Below are 20,835 nucleotides of genomic sequence, written 5' to 3'. Positions count from 1 at the left end.
CGTGGGTGAGGAGCAGTATCAGTTTGTGGCATTGACCTTTTGGTCTTGCCTCCCCTCCTCGGGTCTTCACAAAAGTGTTGGCCCCGGTGCTGGCATTGTTTGAGTCAGCGTGGGATAGCGGTACTGAAATACCTGGGCAATCTAATGCGTGCGCAGTCTCCAACTGCTCTTTTGGACATCTGGAGATTTCTCTTCGAGGGAGTTTGGTTGGATTCTGAACCTTCTGAAGTCTGCTTTGGTTCTGTCCTCAAAAACTGGACTATCTGTGTCTGATTCTGAACTCGGCCTCAGCCAGAGTGTTTCTTCCTCTGGAAGAACTCCAGCGATTGCAGGAGACAATTCAGCTTCAGTTGTTGAATAGACGGTCATCCCTCCGAGCTTGCATGTGGGGGCTGGGCCTTATGGTGTCCACTTTCAAGGCGGTCTGTTTGCACAGTTCCACACAAGATCTCTCCAAAAGAGATTCTGGTGAAATGAGGAAGTATCCACAGTCTCTAGCGTTGGCTTCATTCTCCGGCGCTTCGACTGAGAAAGTCCTTCTCCCCCTGTACTGGATGGTTGTCGCCACGGATGCCAGCCTGTCCAGGTGGGGAGGCGTCCCCAGCATAGATGTGCTCAGGGGGTCTGGACTCTGGCAGAGTCCAGACTGATGATTTATGTACTGGAACTCTGAGCAATCAGACTTGCCTGGCTCATTGAACAATTTGTCTTCAGGGATGTCCGGTACAAATTAATTTGAACAAGATCACGGCCGTGGTCTGTCAATCACCAAGGGGACACAAGTAGTGTCCTGGCAGCTCGGTAAGTAGCCAGCGTTCTAAGGTGGGCTGTCGATTTGTTCAAGTCCTCTCAAATTCCTGCCACAACTCCTGTGCAGGATCGAGGCAGAATCGTTTCCGGTCATTCTAGTGGCTCCAGACTGGCCTCGCCAGTCTTGGTACGCTGATCCGGTACGGCTGGTCACCGATGCTCCTTGGGGACTTCCTCTCAGGGAGGATCTGCTGTCCCAAGGACTAATCTTCCATCCTGCTTTACAGTCGCTGGCCTTGATGGCTTGGCTGAACCCCAGGTGCTGAAGGATAGAGGTTTGTCTCAGTCTGTGATTCCTACGCTGTTGAAAGCTAGGAAATCTACTTCTAGGAAGATCTACCGTTATACGTGGAAAACGTACATTGCGTAGTGTGAGTCTCTTGGGGTTCATCCTCGCTCCTTCTTGGTGGATTGGGTCTTAACCTTCCTTCAACAGTGATTTGAACAGCAATTGGCCTCTGACTTTCACTTGACTGAAGACATTGTGTTGCCTTCCCTGTGTCCCAGGTCTGTACACCCGAAGGAAATTGCCTTGCATGCCTTGGATGTGGTTCGGGCAATTTAGGGTGTACCTGGCAGCTACTGAGTCTTTTAGGAAGTCAGACTCCCTATTGTGCTCACCGACAGACCTCACAAAGGGTTGTCCGCTTAATCTGCGATCATTTCCAGATTAATCAGACAGACGGTGGTTCGGGCCTATTCCATCAGGAGACAGGTTACTTCTTTCCCTGTCAAGGCACGCTTTATTAGGGCGCCTAATACGTCATCGTGCATCAGTGTCGCAGCTTTGTACGGTGGCCACCTGGTCATCGGTGCACACTTTTTTACAAAGTTTTATTAAAGTGGATGTGTTGGCATCTGCGGATGCTTCTTTTGGCTGCAAGGTTTTGCAGGCTGCTGTTTAGAGGACCTGGTCCTCTTTGAGGGTGTATTGTTTTTTAGGTGAGCTCCAGTTGTTTATGGTAGAGCTCCGTTACCTGATTGGTTATGGTTAGCCTTGGGAATTTTTTTCTGATGTTTTTCCAACCCCTCATGTTTAACACTTCTTTCGGACGTCCCAATTGTTAAGTAAATCAGGAGCTGTGTCCATCAATGAACGAAAGAGAATATGTTTTTTTTTACTTACTGTAAAATCCATTTCTCTGATGTTCATTGACGGGCACAGCACCCACCCCTCTGTAGAGTTGGCTTTCTTTTGACAAACTTGTAAGAAAACGGAGTGCCTATAGGGCAGAGTGGGTGTATACCCCCTAGGACTGCCCATAGGCGTAGTTAAGCTTTTTCCTGCCTAGTGTCCTACTCCTGTAGGGGGCAGTAAAACCCAATGGTTAAGAAGAATCAGGAGCTGTGTCCATCAATGAATGAAAGAGAAATGTATTTTAAGGTAAGTCAAAATCCAATTTTTTTCTTCCGCAGGGCGGTAAGGGTAAGAAACCTTGTCGTAGACTTGGCCCATCCTCCTCGGCTCATGAGGAGTTTTTTCGTCCCCCAGAGTCCGCTGACAAGGCTTCAAAACCTTTCAAGTCCTCTTCGGGAGTCTCCAAGTGGCCTTGGTCTGGCGAATGGAGAGTGGGATTCTCCAGACAAGGCTCCTTCAGCATGAAGGTGCTCTATTATCTGTGCCTGGGGTGGGGGGATGTTTTCGCTGGTTTCCTGGTCCATGGACCTCCTTTGTGCAAGACAAGTGGGTACACAAAGTGATACGGCCCAGCTACAAGATTGAGTTTCGTTCTTACCCTCTGGAAAGGTTCTTTCCTTCCAATTTGTGTCTGTCCCTGGACCAATTGCAAGCTCTCTTTGAGGTCCCAAATAAATAGGGCAAGGTGCGTCCAATTCTGGATCTCAAGACCCTAAACTACTTTGTGCGGGTACAGTGGTTCAGGATGGAGTCCATTCCCACGGTAGTGGCATCCCTCCATCAGGGGAATATTCTTGCCTCTATCGACATCAAGGATGCTTACTTGCACATTTCAGCCTGTGCCCATCACCAGCACTTCCTCTGCTTTGCTGTTGGAGAGGAGCATTATCAGTTCATGCCGTTACCTCCACTTCTCTGGTCTTAACAAAAGTGATGGCGCCCGTTCTGGCACTGCTACATCAGCAGGGTATCGCAGTACTGGGCTACCTTGACGACCTCCTCCTTGCGAGTCGAGTTCTCTGCTGCTCTGGTGGACGATGTGGAGATAGTGTGTATGTAGGTAAAAATGTCCAAATTGGTCCCAAAGTGTCAATATTTTTTGTGGCCACCATTATTTTCCAGCACTGCCTTAACCCTCTTGGGCATGGAGTTCACCAGAGCTTCACAGGTTGCCACTGTAGTCCTCTTCCACTCCTCCATGACGACATCACAGAGCTGGTGGATGTTGGAGACCTTGTGCTCCTCCACTTTCCGTTTGAGGATGCCCCACAGATGCTCAATAGGGTTTGGGTCTGGAGACCCGCTTGGCCAGTCCATCACCTTACTCTCAGCTTCTTTAGCAAAGCAGTGGTCATCTTGGAGGTGTGTTGGAGATCGTTATCATGTTGGAATAATGCCCTGTTGCCCAGTCTCCAGAGGGAGGGGGATCATGCTCTGCTTCAGTATGTCACAGTACATGCTGGCATTCATGGTTCTCTTAATGAACTGTAGCTCCCCAGTGCCAGCAGCACTCATGCAGCCCCAGACTGACACTCCCACCACCATGCTTGACTGTAGGCAAGTCACACTTGCCTTTGTACTCCTCACCTGGTTGCCACAACACGCTTGACATCATCTGAACCAAATAGGTTTATCTTGGTCTCATCACACCACAGGACATGGCTCCAGTAATCCATGCCCTTAGTCTGCTTGTCTTCAGCAAACTGTTTGCGGGCTTTTTTGTGTGTTATTAGAAGAGGCTTCCTTCTGAGACGACAGCCATGCAGACTAATTTGATTCAGTGTGCGGCGTTTGGTCTGAGCACTGACAGGCAGACCCCCCACCCCTTCAACCTCTGCAACAAAGCTGGCAGCACTCATATGTTAATTTCCCAAAGACAACCCCCTGGATATTACGCTGAGCACGTGCACTCCACTTCTTTGGTCGACCATGGCGAGGCCTGTTGTGAGTGGAACCTGTCCTAGTAAAATGTTGTATGGTCTTGGCCACCGTGCTGCAGCTTATATTCAGGGTCTTGCCAATCTTCTTATAGCCTAGGCCATCTTTATGTAGAGCAACAATTATTTTTTATTTAGATCCTCAGAGTTCTTTGCCATGAGGTGTCATGTTAAACTCCCAGTAACCAGTATGAGAGAGTAAGAGCGATAACACCAAATTTAACACACCTGCTCCCCCTTCACACCTGAGACCTTGTAACACTAACGAGTCACATGACCCGGGGAGGGAAAATGGCTAATTGGGCCCAATTTGGACATTTTCACTTAAGGGTGTACTCAGTTATGTTGCCAGTGGTTTAGACCTTAATGGCTGTGTTATTTTAAGGGGACAGCACATTTACACTGTTATACAAGCTGTACACTCATTACTTTACAGTGTAGTAAAGTGTAATTTCTTCAGGGTTGTCACATGAAAAGATATATAATAAAATATTTACAAAAATGTGAGATGGGCCTTTTGTGAGATACTGTAAATACAGAACCTGCGGTAGTCTGCTCGGATTCCTTTCAGAAAATTGGATTTTCTCTTGCATCCTCTGACAGTCGCCGCCCACTCATACAGTCTTCACTTATGGGTATTGGCCTTATCCATAGGTATAAACTAGGCAAAAGATTTTTGTTAAAATCATACATAAAAGCATTTGCATGTACACACCCACAGGGGGCTGTCACTCTGGACCATACCCTCATGCTAGCAGCATTCCCAACTCAGTTTGTCTTTTGCCTAGATAAGGGGTAGACAGGCTTTCCCTGGCTGGGGCTGCGGTCTCAGCCTCTCTACTTTTCTTATTTCATATTTCTGAAAAAGTGTTTTTCTCTTTCTCATGATAGAATTTTATTTGTTCCTGTGCTTGGTTAGTCAGACTCAGAAGACTACAGCGTTTGCAGAGCTGGAAATCGGACTGGTTGTCCTGGTGTGTCAGGACAGAGAACCTTATGGAATCCCAGCCTGCCATCGAGCGTTTAGCAGGCTATGCGTACGACCTGTCCTCAGGGACAAATGCCCGCGAATGTGGCTACTTCGCTAGGATGTCTCTACTGCGGTACGCCGCGTGTAGCTAGCGTCCTGTTGGCTGACGGTACCCCCACCCGGGGTGGGAGGCTTCCCGTCTCACGGCGGCACCCACGCTATCGCTGGTCGGTGAGTAACTCCTCTATGTGGGGGGTGTCTGTGGGGCCTCTGTGTTGGGGATGACAGTCTGCCTGTGATGTCTTTATTGTTTCCCTCATGTCTGTCAGTGTCCTTCCCGGTCTGTCCCTGTGGGCACTATTGCGGTTCTTCCGCGCTGTGGGGGGAGTCCTTCTCCCCGATGTGTGCCTTTTGTGTACTTTTTGGGGGTGCCAGACATGTGCGTGCGGCCCACTGCGAAAAATCGCAGGGCCGCCATTTTTAGTGTGGGTGCGCTATTCAGCTTCATTATGGGCTCTGCGCTCCTCCCTGCAGCCATTTCGCACCCTTCCGGCGCCATCTTGGATGCGGCAAGGTCCTTTCAAAACATGGGCTTGGCGGCCATTTTCCCGAAGCCTCCCCATTACATTACATGGGCAGCCATTTTCCCTTAGTCTGTGTCCTCTATCTGATGACATAATTTCCTTTCCTCAGGCGCAGATCGTTCCAGCCAAGCGGTCTTTTAGCCTTTCTTGGGTCATTTTTTCGTGCTGGCAGTCACTTTCCTGTTGTTTGCTTGTGACAATATTTAATTTCCGCTGCTGTACCTCGCGGTGCGATCCGCATCGGTTCCTACTTTAACCACTTAAGCCCCACAAGATTTTACCCCCTTCCTGACCAGGGCCTATTTTGCGATTCGGCACTGCGTGACTTTAACGGCCAATTGTGTGGTTGTGAGACGCTGTACCTAAACTAATTTGACGTCCTTTTTTTCCCGCAAACAGGTTTGCTCAAAAGTTATCGCGTTTACTAACTAAGGTAAAGATTTTTGTCATTTTTTTTTTAACGCGTAATGGCGCCGATCTGCGATTTCTTTTTGCGGGACTGCGACATTGCGGCGTACAGATCGGACCCTTGACTGACATTTTTGACACTTTTGGGGTTACCAGTGACATTAGTGCTATACATATGCACTGTTACTGTAAAATGACACTGGCAGTGAAGGGGTTACATTTTTTTTGAGAGGGAGGGGTTGTGTGTGTCCCTAGGGGCGTGATTCTAACTGTGATTGGCTGTGGCTTGAGGTGTAGGAACAGTGATCAACGGTCCTACATAGAACCGTATGATCACTGTTCTTACACAGGGGAGAATGACAGGCGGCTTGTTTACATCCGCCTGCCTGCCTTTCTCCCACTCTAACGGACGATCGCGAGTGCCCGACGGACATCGGGTCCGATAGGCACACGCGCGGGGGGGGGGCTGTCCGTGACCGAGGAGCGGGAGCGCGCCTCCATACGTCACTTTGCCTGTGAGGGGCTGACCACCGCAGTATATGTACTTGCGGCGGTCGGCAAGTGGTTAAGGGCCAGCGCTTCCAAATTCCCAGGACAGCTCTGGTGGAGGATTCAGGTACGCCTGGGTTCTCTGAGCAGAGCTCCCTGCACTTGCGGCTTTAGCATTAAAGGTGGATCTGCTGATGTCTGAACGGTCTTTTAGAAAAAGGTCCAGACCTTCACCTTCTCCTGATTCAGATTCTGATATGGTTGTCACGGACAGTGTACCCCTTTGGGGTCTCAGTCCTCTCAGTCGGAGGGGGAAGTGGAGGAGGGGGAAGTTCCCCCGCCAGGGCTGCCAGAAATTGCGCTGCTATGGCTGCGCTCATTAGTTCTGTCAATGAAACGCTGCATTTGGAGGATGAGCCCCACCAGCAGGGTACGCGGTCATCCTTTGGGACCCGCAGAACCCAGAAATCGGTTCAGGTTTTTTCCTGTCATGCCGCATTTCATGCAACGGTGAATAAACAAGGGCGCAATCTAAGCGCAACTTTGTATTACCTAGGCGGTTTGAGTACCATTAGCCCTTCGCGTCTCGCCTGTTGCCCACACTGTGTCCAGGTTAAATAAGGCCATTCTAATGCCCGCGGAGGATTCTCCGGTGTTTAGGGACCCGACGGACAGAAGGGTGGAGTCTATTACCCACCACTGCTATATGGTGGCGGGTTCCTTGCTGAAACCTGTGTTCGCTTCAGTTCTGGTCTCTCAGGCTGTGCTGGAGTGGCTTAAAGTTATTCAACGCACCATGCAGGCGGATTCTGCTCCCCCTGCTACGATGGCCATGATAGACCGGGTTATCAAGCTGTTCTATACCTGTGACATGGTTTTGGATGGGGCCCCTCTGGTCTCACGTTTGTCTGCATGCGCGGTGCACATCTGTCGCATTGTGTGGTTAAAAAGCTGGTCAGCTGACCAGTCTCCCAAAAAGACGGTGTCTGACATCCCTTATGCGGGGAACAGACTTTTTGGAGTATCCCTGGATGTGTTTGTTAAGGGGGTGACTGGGGGGTAAGAGCACTCTTCTACCCCAAGTGGCCGAAGAAAAATAATAATTTTCCGCAGTAAGCGGGGCCCTTCCTTTAAAACCAACCAGGGGTCCTTTCACGCCTTTAGGGCACGGGACAAGGGCAAACCCTTCAAGGGCCCAAGTGGTCTGAAGAAGCCCTGGGCAGGCAAGCTGAAAGCCACCTGCCCTAACGTGCCGTCCCAGTCCGCCCCCGCCTGAAGGGGCGCCCTCACCCGCATAGGGGTGGGGGGGGACGTCTGCGCTTTTTGCCGCACCTTGGCTGTCCAAGGTTCCGGTCAGGTGGGTTCAGGAACTCACCCGATCAGGGTACAAGATCGAATTTTGATCACGCCCGACAGACAGATTCTTCCCCTCAAATCTTCATTTAACCCCGGATCGTCTCCTCGATCTCCATCGGGCGGTGCAGGATCTGCTCGCCCAGGGGGTGATTGTCCCGGTGCCTCATTGGGACAGATGTCAGGGTTTTTACTCAAATCTGTTCACAGTGCCCGGAAGGAGGGCAAGGTACGTCCGATTCTGGACTTAAAGTTTCTGAACCGCTTTGTGCGAGTTTTGAAATTCCGCATGGAATCTATTTCATCAGTGGTGGCCTCTCTGAGTCCGGGAGGTTTCCTGGCGTCCATTGACCTCAAGGATGCGTATTTACACATCCCCATTTACGAGGACCGTCAGAGGTACCTCCGATTCGCGATTGCGGAGGAGCACTATCAGTTCGTGGCGTTGCCTTTCGGTCTCGCTTCGGCTCCAAGGGTGTTTACCAAAGTCTTGACTCCTGTCCTGGCCCTGTTGCAGGCGCAGGGGATTGCAATCCTGGGATATCTGGACGATTTCCTGTTAAGGCCGAGTTCCAGTGCGACCTTGGTACGCGATCTGGCCACCACGGTTCAGATACTCCAGGAGTTTGGGTGGACCATCAACTTCCAGAAGTCGACGTTTTCCCCTTCTGTCCGGTTCCCCTACCTGGGGATGGTTCTGGACTCTGCTCAAGCAAAAGTCTTCCTGCCGGAGGTATAACTCCGGACTCTACAGAGCGATGTCAGGTCCCTCAGGGACAACATTCCTCGTCACTCAGGTCCTGGGGTTGCTGGTGTCAGCCTTCAAGGCGATGCCATTTGCAAAATTCCACACGCGATCTCTGCATGCAGAGATCCTGGCCTGGAGGGACAGACATCCTCATTCCTTGGAAAGGTACTGAAAGCAATCAAACTATGTTGGTTGCATTGGTCGGGTCGTCTGCAGGACCGCCATGTGCGTGTGCAGACGGACAATGCCGCTGCGGTGGCGTACATCAAAAACCTAGAGGGCACCTGGAGTGCCCGGGGCGGCCAAGGAAGTGGCCGAGATTCTGTCATGGGCCGAGACGCAGGTCTTGGCACTTTCAGCAATTCACATTCCGGGTGTGGAGAACTGGCAAGCCGACTATCTGAGCCGTCAGACCCTGGACCAAGGTCCCTACACCTGGAGGTATTTCAGATGCTGTGTGCACGATGGGGATCCCCGGATGTGGATCTGTTCGTGTCTCGTCTCAACAACGAGGTGGAAAGGTTCGTGGCCAGAACTCGTGATCCTCCGGCAGACGCCTCGGACGCGCTGGTGATGCCGTGGATTCAGTATCGTCTGATCTATACCTTTCCTCAGATTTAATTGTTGTCCAGGTTCCTTCGCAGGTTGGCCTCGGAACCAAAGCTGGTGATCCTAGTGGCTCCAGACTGGCCGCGCCAATCCTGGTACACGGACGTCATGTAACTGGTCGTCGAGCCTCCTTGGCGGCTCCCCTTACGAGCCGACCTGCTGTCGCAGGGGCCGATCTTCCATCCGGCTTTACAGTCGCTGGCTTTGACGGCGTGGCTGTTATAAGCCAGGTCTTGAGAGATCGAGGTCTCTCGTCGGCGGTCATTCCTACCCTCCAAGGCTAGGAAGGCCTCTTCTGGTAAGATTTCTTATCGTACCTGGAAGGCTTACTTTGCCTGGGGTAAATCTCAGGGTTTTCATCCTCGTTCCTTTTCGGTGACGAGGGTGTTAGCATTCCTGCAATCTGGTGTGGATCAGCGTTTGACGCTGACCACTATTAAGGGTCAGATATCCGCGCTGGCTATTCTTTTCCAGCGCCCTCTGGCATCAAATTCCTTGATCCGCTCTTTTGTTCAAGGTGTGCGTCATCTGGCTCCCCCTAGGAGGGCGCCATTAGCTCCTTGGTGCTTGAATCTGGTCCTGTCCGTTTTTAGGACGTCCTCCCTTTGAAAATACCCGGGAGATTTCTCTGCTGGCTCTGTCACGTAAAGTTGCCTTTTTAGTGGCTATCACATCTGCTCGCAGAGTGTCGGAGTTGGCGGGCTTGTCCTGCTGCTCTCCCTACCTGGTTGTCCATTAGGACAAGGTGGTCTTGCGATCCTTCCTGCCGAAGGTGGTTTCTGATTTCCATCTCACTGATGATATTTTTTTGCCTTCGCTGTGTGCGAAGCCTACCCTAAGGAGTTTGCCTTGCTTGGATGTTGTCTGGGCAATCAGGGTCTACCTGTTGTCTACTGAATCCTTCAGAAAGTCGGATTCTCTTTGTCCTTCCTGAGGGTCCTCGGAAGGATACGGCTGCTTCTGCGGCAACCAATTCGAAATGGATCCGACAGCCGATTGTACAGGCCTATTCGCTTAGGGAACAGGTTCCGCCATTCCCTGTCACGGCACACTCTACCAGGGTGGTGAGTGCGTCTTGGGCTTTTCGCCATCAGGCGTCGGTGTCCCAGGTGTGCTAAGCAGCGACTTGGTCGTCTGTGCATACCTTTACAAAGTTTTTACAAACTTGATGTCCTATTACAGTGTTTTGCCTTTATCTTGAAGATAAGGTTCTTTTCTCTGACCTGGGTTGCGTTACCTTTGTGGCGGTCGCATTTCCCACCCCTCAAGTCTACACTGCTTTGGGACGTCCCATAAGTGAAGACTGTATGAGTGGGCGGTGACTGTCAGAGGACGTAAGAGAAAACAGAATTTTTGTAAGAACTTACCGTAAAATTATTTTCTCTGAGTCCTCTGACAGTCGCCGCCCCCGCCCCTCTTTTGGGGTTGTTGGATCTATATACTGCTTGCTACCAAACTGAGTTGGGAATGCTCCTAGCATGAGGGTATGGTCCAGAGTGACAGCCCCCTGTGGGTGTGTAAGTGTAAATGCAAATGCTTTTATGTATGATTTTAACAAAAATCTTTTGCCTAGTTTACCCCTATGGATAAGGACAATACCCATAAGTGAAAACTGTATGAGTGGGCGGCGACTGTCGGAGGACTCAGAGAAAAGAATTGTATGGTAAGTTCTTACAAAAATCCTGTTATCTGGGTCTGACTCCGGACTCCGCTCTAGCCAGAGTGTTCCTTCCTCTGGACAAACTCCAGAAGTTGCATGCTGCGATTAATGTCCTGCTGTCCAGCAGATGGTCATCCCTCCAGACTTGCATGTTGGTGCTGGGCCTGATGGTATCTACCTTTGTGGTGGTTCAGTTTGCACAGTTCCATACGGTGTCCCTGCTAAGGGAGATTTTGACCAAATGGGACAGGTTTCCGAAGTCTCTGGAAAATCAGATCTGGCTGAGCCAGGAAACCCAATAGTCCCTGGTCTGGTGGCTTGGCTCTCCAGCTCTGACAGGGCAAATTCTTTCTCTCCTTGTATTGGACAGTGTCACCACGGATACAAGTCTGTCCAGGTGGGGAGGTGTCCTGGGTCGGAGCTCTGCCCAGGGTGTTTGGACACTGGAAGAGTCCAGACTACAGATAAATGTCCTGGAACTCCGAGCGATCAGGCTGTGTGATCATCTTCAGGGGTGTCCAGTGTGGATTCAGTCAGAAAATGTCACAGCCATCGCTTATGTCAATCACCAGGGTGGAACAAGTGTGTTGGTAGCTCTGGAGGTAGGCGGCATTCTACGGTGGGCAGAAGGGTTAGTTCTGACCCTCTTCACCATACACATTCCAGGGGTAGCAGATTATCTCAGTCTGTAGGCGTTGAACCAAGGGGAGTGGTCCCTTCACCCGAATGTGTTTCATCAGATATGTCTCCGGTTGGGCACCCCCGAGCTGGATCTGTTGGCGTCTCGGCTCAACAGAAAGGTACAGAAGTTTGTGGCACCATCATGGGATCCTCTGGTGGACGCTACAGAGGTGCTGGTGGCCCTCTGGGGCCAGTATCATCTGATCTACACCTACCTTTCTCTTAAGCTTCTTCTGAGGCTCTTGCGCAGGATTGAGGCAGAAGGAATTCTGGTCATTCTAGTGACCCCGGAATGGCCTCGCCGGTCTTGGTATGCCAACCTGGTGTGGCTGGTTGCCGACCTCCCTTGGAGACTGCCTCTCAGGGAGGATCTGTTGTCCCAAGGGCCATTCTTTCATCCTGCTTTACAGTCGCTGGCTTTGACGGCTTGGCTGTTAAAAGCCAGGTGCTGAAGGATAGAGGTTTGCCTGGGTCAGTGATTCCGACACTGTTGGTGGCTAGGAAGTCTATCTCTAGGAAGATCTACCATCGTACGTGGAAAGCATACATTTCATGGTGTGAGTAGCTTGGTGTTCACCCTTGCTCTTTCTAAGTGGCTCAGGTCTTGACCTTTCTGCAATGTTGAGCAGAAATTGGCCTTGAGTACCATCAAGGGCCAGGTGTCGGCTTTGGCCGCCTTCTTTCAACTACCCCTGGCCACGCACTCCCTGGTGCTTACCTTTATTCAGCGGGTTTGACATTTTACTCTAACGGTGGGGTCTCCTCTACCACCTTGGGATCTGAACTTGGTGCTTTCAGTCCTCCAGAAGCCTCCCTTTGAAATTTTTCGGGAGATTCCCCAGGTTGCACTGTCTCTTATTATTTGAATGAAGACATTGTGTTTCCTTCCCTGTGTCCCAGGCCTAAACATCCTAAGGAAATTGCGTTGCATGCCCTGGTAGTGATTCGGGCGATTTGGGTGTACCTGGCAGATAGGGAGTCTATTCGGAAGTCACTCACTATTTGTGCTCAGTGATGGGCCTCGAAAAGGACTGTTCGCTTCAGCTGCGACCATTTAGAGATAGATCAGACAGACAGTGAATCAGGCCTATTCGATCAAAGAATCCTAAGGAGCCGTGTCCGTCAATGAACGAAAGAGAAAATTGTATTTTGGACTTATGGTAAAACACATTTCTCTGTGTTAATTGATGGACACTGCACCCCTCTATGGAGTTGTAATACTTCTGACTGCTTGTAACCAAACTGAGTACCTATAGCAGAGGGGGGGGGGGGAGTATACCTCCTGCAACTGCCCATAGGCGTAGTCAAGTTCTTTTTCTGCCTAGTGTCCTACTCCTGTTGACGGCATTATATACCGGCTGTTTAAGAATCTTAAGGAGCTGTGTCCGTCAATGAACACAGAGAAATAGATTTTACGGTAAGCCAAAAATCCCATTTGTTTGCTAGACAATTACTTAGAACCCCCAAATATATTTTTTTTTTTTTAACAGAGGCCCTAGAGAATAAAATGGTAGTTGTTGACATCTGTAATGTCACATGGTTTTTGCGCAGCGTTTTTTTAAATGCAATTTTTTTCTGGAAAAAAAATACTTTAATTAAAAAAAAAAAAAAACTAATATATACCCCAAATTTGTATAATATGAAAGAGGATGTTATGCCAAGTAAATAGATACCTAATATGTCATGCATTAAAACTACTTAAAAAGTGTTAACTAGTGTTTGGCTTTAACTTGCTAGTGATTCTAACACCACTACCCCGGAGTGGAAGTGCTATTGTCCATGGTGGCTCACTTGCTCCTCCATAGAATGGAGCCACCCTAGACAGTAGGCATTACTGCCTGGACCATCAGATTACAATGCAGTCGCCATATTTAGGATTGGTAAGCTGCAATATATGCACCCTTTCATGCATGAATTATGAAAATCACAGTCAGGATTTTTTTCCTCAGTGTTATTTCTCTTTGGGCATAAAAAGAAAAAATTGGACTTCCATTTTTTTTTTCTTTTGAACATTCATTTTCCAAGGAGTTCTTCACATGCCCACTTGAGTGGACTGCATGCGTATGAAATTTTATCTGAAGAAACAATTTAGATGATATTTGCTCCATTATCCTTTAGGCCTCCCTACTACGCTCTGCACACGAGATCTACAAGAATACACATGAACTATTAGGCCTCATTTGCATAGGATGGGAACGATGCTTCTAGGGGTGTCTGGCGTTTTTTTTTTTTTTTTTTTTGCTTCATTTAGATGCAGAAAAAAGCCCACTGCCAGCACGCATCCAGGAGCGGCCATGTTTTGACTCAAAAAAAAAGCTTTACGCATGTAAATGCGTTTCAACCCGTGTTAATGCTAGGCGCGTTTAACGCTTGAAAGTAGATTCATTTCAATGGCCAGAAAAAATGTATTCTGACCAATTAAATTGGGTAACACCAAAACACGGATCCTGCAGAGCAATCGCATGTGTAAGAATCGCAGGGGAAATCACATGGTCAAAAAGACCATGCGGTTTCCCTACATCTTCGTTTTCATTTGGCACAGCAGCCCATTCAAATGAATGGGCGAGCCTTATAGAATGAATTGTAGCTGAATCAAAACCAGCGATGCACTATGTCCAATGTAGTGGACAGATGGTTAATTGTGATTTCCGCCCAACACAAAATCGATACTAGTAACATTTTTATTAAAACTAATTCTCTAGGTGTTACTTGATGTTATATTTATTTTCATCTCCAAGGGTCTCCTCCTATAGAAATATTGGCATAATATTCCTAAGCTGCTCTGCCTATCTGGATTTCTGTCGGCCATCTTGGTTTTGAGATTTTTCTCAAACTTACAATGGCTTTCCAGTGGGTGGCAGAGTATAGGGTGACACACTAGTATCCACTGTAATGGTTGATATGCAACTAAACAATCAGAACCCTTGCACATACAAGAAAACTGCTTTTAAATCGCAGTCCACTGTAGTGGCCAATATGTATGAAAGGGTTAATACTGCTTTAAATGTGTTAACCTTTTTTTTTTATTTTACAAATAAAAGCAGCTTGCATTTTATTGGGCTTTAGGTAGCTGTGTTCCTTTAATTAAAATTAACTATTAGTTGTCGTCTTTTGTGCCAAGTGAGAGCTGTTCTACAGAGACAGTTTGGTGCTAAACTTTCTCAAAATTTGATTAATTCTATATGATAGGGTTGTGTATGTAGTAGCAGTAGTAATAAAGATATAAAATCATTGTTTAAATCTTTTGCAGCTATTTTAAATGTGGACGATTCTGTGGTGGATCTAGAGACATTGGAAGCCTTGTATGAAAATGTAAGTAGTTTGTTTGTAATTTCAGTGATATGTATACAATTAAAGACATTTCTCATTCGTTCATCGATGGACACAGCGCTCCGGACACATAACTCATAACTACAGGCTTATATCACCTTCATTGAGGAGTAGTACACAAGGCAGAACAAAAAATGGGCTGTCCTCAGCTGGTATGTAACCCCCTTCCCTGCTATCGGTATTCAGTTTATTTCTGTCTAGTCAGGAGTAAAGACCTAGGCTCCCTTCTGGGATCTTTTGGTCCTAGCAAATTTTTTCTTTTTTTATCCTTCCATGCATCTTTTTTTCTTTTTCCCCTGGGAGATCTAAAATCAACTGCCAGGCTGGATAATCTAAATCCAGTGGTCCCCCCAGTCCAGCCAATGAGCGCATGCAGATCGCAGCTAGGTGCTAGGTTGGCCGTGACATAGCCTCACGGACAAAGGAAGGCCCCCCGGTGTTGAAAGTCTTGCGGGGTCGCCTGCGATCGGGCGCTGGTCCGAGCCGCCCCCTTGGCCAACAGCTTCCCATATTCAGTGGCGAGGAGTTCTGCCTGGAGCACCACCCACACCATGGATCAGTAAGTATGGTCCCCCTCTCCCCTCTTTGTACAAGTTGAGGTAGAGGTGAGTACCCTCCTGGGATGGTCGGGCCTGCCTGTGGGTTCCCTCTTCCCATCCTAAAAATCCCCGAGCTGAGTTTTTCAGCCCCCCATGTGGAGCTCTGGAGGTGATGTTTATCCTGCCTTAGCAGTAGCATGGGGGTCCCAGTGTAGAGGGCGCAGTAGAAACCCCTGGGTGTATGTCCTGCTGTGTGCAGTTTGGATGGGGGTCCCAGTGCAGAAGGCATGGCGGTGCAGAGGGCGCAGCGACGTCCCCTGGGTGTATGTCCTGTCATGTGCAGTATGCTGTGTTTTACCTTGGGGGTACCAATGCCGAGGACACATCGGTGCAGAGGGCGCAGTCCCCTGGGTGTGTCCTTTCATGTGCCGTATGCTGTGCACTACCTTGGGGATCCCAGTACAGAGGGCACAGGTAGACTCCTGACAGCCTGTATCGAACATTCGGCACAGCCAACTGCCATGTTTGGGTAGTTTGTGATGTCACGGCGGCCATTTTCCCTTAGTAAAGGGTGACGCTGAAGATTTTTCATTTTCAGTACGTTACCCCTTTGAGGAAATCACTTTTAAAAAAATTGACTTGTCCACCAGTGGTGGACCCTTCTGTTTCCAGGTTGAATAAAGAAACCATGATCCCAGTAGAATAATCCCCATCCTTTAAAGACCCGGCTGACAGGAAAATGGAGTGGCGCTCAGCATGTTTACTATGGCTGGTTCAGGATTGCGACCAGTCTTTGCCTCGGCTATTGTGTCTCAGACACTAACTGAATGGGTCATGTTTTTGCGTAAAGTCTGGGTAATGAGCAGGTTCCCTCTGCTTACGTTGATCTGGATCTATGGATGTGGCTCCAGTACTGTCAAGCTCTCTGTTTCAGCAGTGATGATTGGGCGCGTGCTGTGGCTAAGCCTCCAAGAAAGCTCTCATCAATCTGCCCTTTCAAGGCGATCGCCTGTTTGGGGCTACTCTGGATGACATCATTAGGGGCCTCACAGGAGGAAATAGCACCTTCCCGCCACAGTCTAGGAAAGGGAAGGAACCTCGTCGCAAACGTGGGCATTCCCTCTCAGCCCATAAAAAATTATTTTGTGCTCCTGGGGCAGCAGGCAAGGGAAATCGATCTTTCAAGTCTCCCCCCCAGGAGGTTCCAAGCAACCTTGATCTGGTAGGCCTAGAGCAGTCTGTCACAAAGACAGTTTTTTCTCCCAACTTGCATACAGGTTTTGGGTCTGGTGGTGTCCACCTTCAAGACACTTCTATTTGCACAGTCCTGTATGCTGCTCCTTCAGCAGGTTTGACTCCATAGGAGGATACCGAGGTTCAAGGCGGGGGCACAGGTTCCCCTGGCAGTCACCGCAGATGTTCTAGGGGCACTGTAAAGCCAGCATCATCTTTGGCTCAAGCCGCGGTTCCTAAAAAGAATCAATCGGGGGCGAGGGTCTTCCAATCATTCTGGTGACCGCAAACGTCTCTTGGGGGCTACATCTTAGAGAGGACCAGTTGTCCCAAGAGCCGATCTACCAGCCTGCTTTAAGGGCACTGGTTTAAATGGCTTGGCTGTTGAAAGCCGGGTACTGAAGGATAGAGGTTTGTCTGGATCAGTGATCCTGACTATGCAGAAGGGGAGAAAGTCAACTTCTAGCAAGATATGCCATTTTACTTGGGAAGTGTACATTTCTTGGCGCTCATCCTCGCTCCTTTTCTGTGGCTTAGATCTTGGCCTTTCCTTAATGGGTCGTTGAGTAGAAGTTGGCCTTGCGTACCATCAAGGGCCCAGGTGTCTGCCTTACCAATATTCTTTCAGCAACCCCTTGCCAGGCACTCTTTACTTTGTACCTTCATTACCTTCATTCAGGGAGTTCGATATATGGTGCCGCCTGTACAGTCTCTTTTGGCACCGTGGGATTTAAACTTGGTGATCTCAGTCCAGTCCATTTGAGAATATTCAGGCGATTCCCTTGCCTACGTTGTCCCAGAAGGTGGCATTCTTGGTGGCTTACGTCGACCCGTAGAGGGTGTCAGAATATGTGGCATTATCATGTCATACTCCCTATTTAGTGGTTCATAGAGATAAAGTGATTCTTCATCCCTGTCCGTCATTCCTGCCCAAAGTTCTCTCTGACTTCCATTTGAATAAGGCCATTGTGTTGCCTTCCTTGTGTCCCAAGCTGGCTCATCCAAAGATATTTGCTTTGCATACCATACCGTGATTCAGGCGATTTGGGTGTATCTGGCAGCTACGGAGTCCTTTCAGAGGTCAGATTTGCTTTTTGTGGTTACTCAAGGACCAGGGAAAGGGCTGGCCGCTTCTTCGGCTACCATCTCTAGATGGATCAGACAGAGGGTGACTCAGGCCTATTTTGTTAAAGGTCAAGTTCCTCCTTTCCATGTCACGGCGCATTCTACTCGGGCGCTTAGTACTTATTGGGCCTAAATATCAATATATCATCAAAATCTCAGGTTTGCAAGGCGGCCACTTGGTCGTCGGTGCATACTTTCACCTAATTCTACAAAGTATCTTTTGGCTGCATGGTTTTGCAGGCCGCTGTTTAAGAGGGGCTGTTCCCTCTTGAGGGGTGTTTTTTCCTAAAATTATTTCAGATGGGGCTCCTGTGACCCATTTAAGGCTTTTGTGTTTAGCTTTGGGTTATTTTCTCCATCCCTCATTTTACTTTTGGAACTTCCCTGTAGTTATGATTTATCGAGCACTGTGTCCGTCGATGAACGAAAGAGAAAATGGAATTTTTTTAATCACCGTAAAAGCTATTTCTCTGAGTTTGACGGACACAGCACCAACCCCTCTAAGGAGCTTTTGATACCTCTAATACTGCTTGCTACTAAACTGAATACCTATAGCGGAGAGGGGGTTATATACCAGTTTAGTATAGCCCATGGGAATAGCCAAGTTTTTTGTTCTGCCTAGTACTACTCCTGCAGAAAGTAATAAAACCCTGTAGATATGATTTATGGAGCGCTGTGTCCGTCAATGAACTCAGAGAACTGGATTTTACAGGGAGTACAAAAATCACATTATTTGGCTTGTTTCAAATAATAGTTTTAAAAAAAAAAAACATTTGTAATAGAGCATTCTTCCAAACATCCTTTTACTTGGAGTCTGCCTGTCTCTTAAGGGGTATACAATGCCGCAGGGCTTTTGGTCATTTGACCGCCGTTATTGGAGCTTCCTGTTAGCCGCTGGTAACTGCTTGGGAGCTCACTCCCGGCACAGCTCTATCGGTGCTATTGCATGCAATTATGCAGCCACTCGGTTAAAATGTGTTTTAAACGGAGTACCAGGGAAATTCCTCTTCACCAATCATTTTCAGTTTTATGTAGTAAAAATTCTCTTGAAGGAACATGATTACCTTATCCCTCAACCCTTCGCTTTATACCTTGCTATTATGGAAAATGCTATAGGTGATAATCACCATTCATTTTCAGGGTTACTGGATTAACTATCCTACAACTAAAATGATAAACCTTGAAAAGTTTGAAGCATATTAAAGGTATAGCTCTTCTTTGCTATGGCTCTGTTTGTTGGTGGGGTCCTTCCTCTGTTGTTGTTCCTAATACTTAAAAAGGGTCTTGTAGCCATGAACAGCCTCGTTTAATAAAGATCTCATTGGTAAGTGCTAATTTGTCAGTGCAGTAACTCACAGAAACCAATCGGTGTCCATTCTGCTCTGATCTGGCTTCTCTGGAATGGCTAATGCCTGTAAAATTAGTAATTAAAGTGGAACACTAGTGCTGATATATTTTGCGTATTTGCATTGGGCCCGCTTGGTACAATCAAAATATGCCTATGTGATTACCTGAGCAGCCCCTGTGGAAGTTGTAATCCATTGTAGTACCCCAAGATACTACATTGATGGCCATGTATGCTGAGCAGCTGCCCTTCCACATATTAGCCCAGTCAGCTGCATGCTTCGGCACAGCTGGCATTCAGAGAACTTCTCGCATTTTTCTCAATGCAAAGCATTCTCTGATAGGCCAAGGTAGAGGAAAAGAGCTGGCATCATAATCTCTAGAAGGGCTCAATATGATATGCAGAAGAACTGCCATTGGGCAAAGGATCCAGAAGACGGAGCCCATCACTGTAGTAGATTTGGCCCAAGGTAAGAATGCAAAATATATCATCCCAGGAGTTCAGCTTTGAAGGTAAGATGTCTTTTGAATAAAGCCATAATTCTATTTTCGCTTCACAGCGGGCACAAAAAGAGGAGTTGCAAACCATCAGCAAACACTATGAGACTTCCACAGCAGAAGACGTAAAGTTGCTAGACAAGCCTGAACAGTAAGAATGTATACCAAAATCTTTTTTTTTTTTTTCTCATTTATTCAAGCAAACATGCAGTAAATATGCCTTTTTTTTTCCTAGATTCCTATATGAGCTTTCTCAAATCCCTAATTTTACAGAGAGGTCGAAGTGCATTATTTTCCAGTCAGTCTTTGCAGAGGGGATTGGCTCAGTGCGGCGAAAAATAGACATAGTCATCAGAGCATGCAATGTAAGTGTCTAGATATGCAAAGCATAATTGACAAACTATAGTAGTTAAGAAGCCAACAATCTAGTAGTTATAGTTATATGCATTTTTAAAGCCTAAATGGAAAACTTAGTTACAGTACATGGACACTTGTTTTAGCACCTGTGACTCCTTCCCAATGATGTAATTTCATATGTCAAAAGTCAGCTAATCAACACTTGGGATTGGTACACCTAGAATTGGTAATTCATTACATCAGGGTCCCCAGTTTCCACCTCTTTACATTACTAATAAATTACAGCAAAAAAATTGTTTGAGTACAATCATCTTCTATAAGAAAGCGACGCCAGAACACATTGGCCCCATTAAAGACGACAGGGGAGATTTGGCCACAGAGGACAGGGAAAAGGCGGTTGTGTTAAATAATTTCTTCTCTTCAGTCTTCACAAAAGAATTGGGGGGCTACACTAACCCAGCTTGTAAGGCCAAACTAAACAACACACCTCAGGAAGTACCGCCATGGCTAACAGAAGATAGACTTGGAACTAAACTAGAGAAACGTAACATAAATAAATCACCGGGACCGGATGGCTTGCACCCGAGGGTTCTTAAAGAGCTCAGCCAGGTGATTGCCAGACCATTATTCATGATCTTTAAGGATAGTTTACAGACAGGTATGGTGCCAGCTGATTGGAAAAAAGCCAACGTGGTACCAATATTTAAAAAAGGGCCAAGATATATCCCGGGTAACTATAGGCCGGTCAGCCTAACATCAGTAGTCTGCAACATTTTGGAGGGGATGTTAAGGGACCACATACAAGACTTTAGTAATGAAAACGTTATTAGTAGTAATCAGCATGGATTCATGAAAAATCGTTCTTGCCAAACCAATCTATTAACCTTCTGCGATGAAGTGAGCTGCCACCTAGATAAAGGTATGCCTGTGGATGTGGTGTATCTGAACTTTGCAAAGGCCTTTGACACCCTTCCCCACAAACGCTTACTGTTCAAACTAAGGAAGGAAGGTATGGACCATAA

General features: G+C 47.8%; 1 protein-coding gene across 2 annotated transcripts in view; it reads left to right on the top strand.

The window, feature by feature from the left end:
• The window catches only part of LOC309569437 (formin-like), a 673,199-nt gene that overhangs the window by 528,593 nt on the left and 123,771 nt on the right, over positions 1 to 20,835 (top strand). For both annotated transcript variants that reach the window (XM_082275263.1, XM_082275264.1), the window contains 3 exons: positions 14,638 to 14,699; positions 19,519 to 19,607; positions 19,692 to 19,821. In XM_082275263.1, coding sequence (XP_082131389.1) covers positions 14,638 to 14,699; positions 19,519 to 19,607; positions 19,692 to 19,821 — 281 coding nt within the window. The remainder of the gene's footprint in view (positions 1 to 14,637; positions 14,700 to 19,518; positions 19,608 to 19,691; positions 19,822 to 20,835) is intronic.

This window comes from Pelophylax lessonae (genome assembly GCF_965119305.1).
Source record: "Pelophylax lessonae genome assembly, chromosome: 13".
Taxonomy (NCBI): domain Eukaryota; kingdom Metazoa; phylum Chordata; class Amphibia; order Anura; family Ranidae; genus Pelophylax; species Pelophylax lessonae.
The sequence above is the reverse complement of the archived record's forward strand: the minus strand, read 5'-3'. Positions and strand labels throughout refer to the sequence as shown.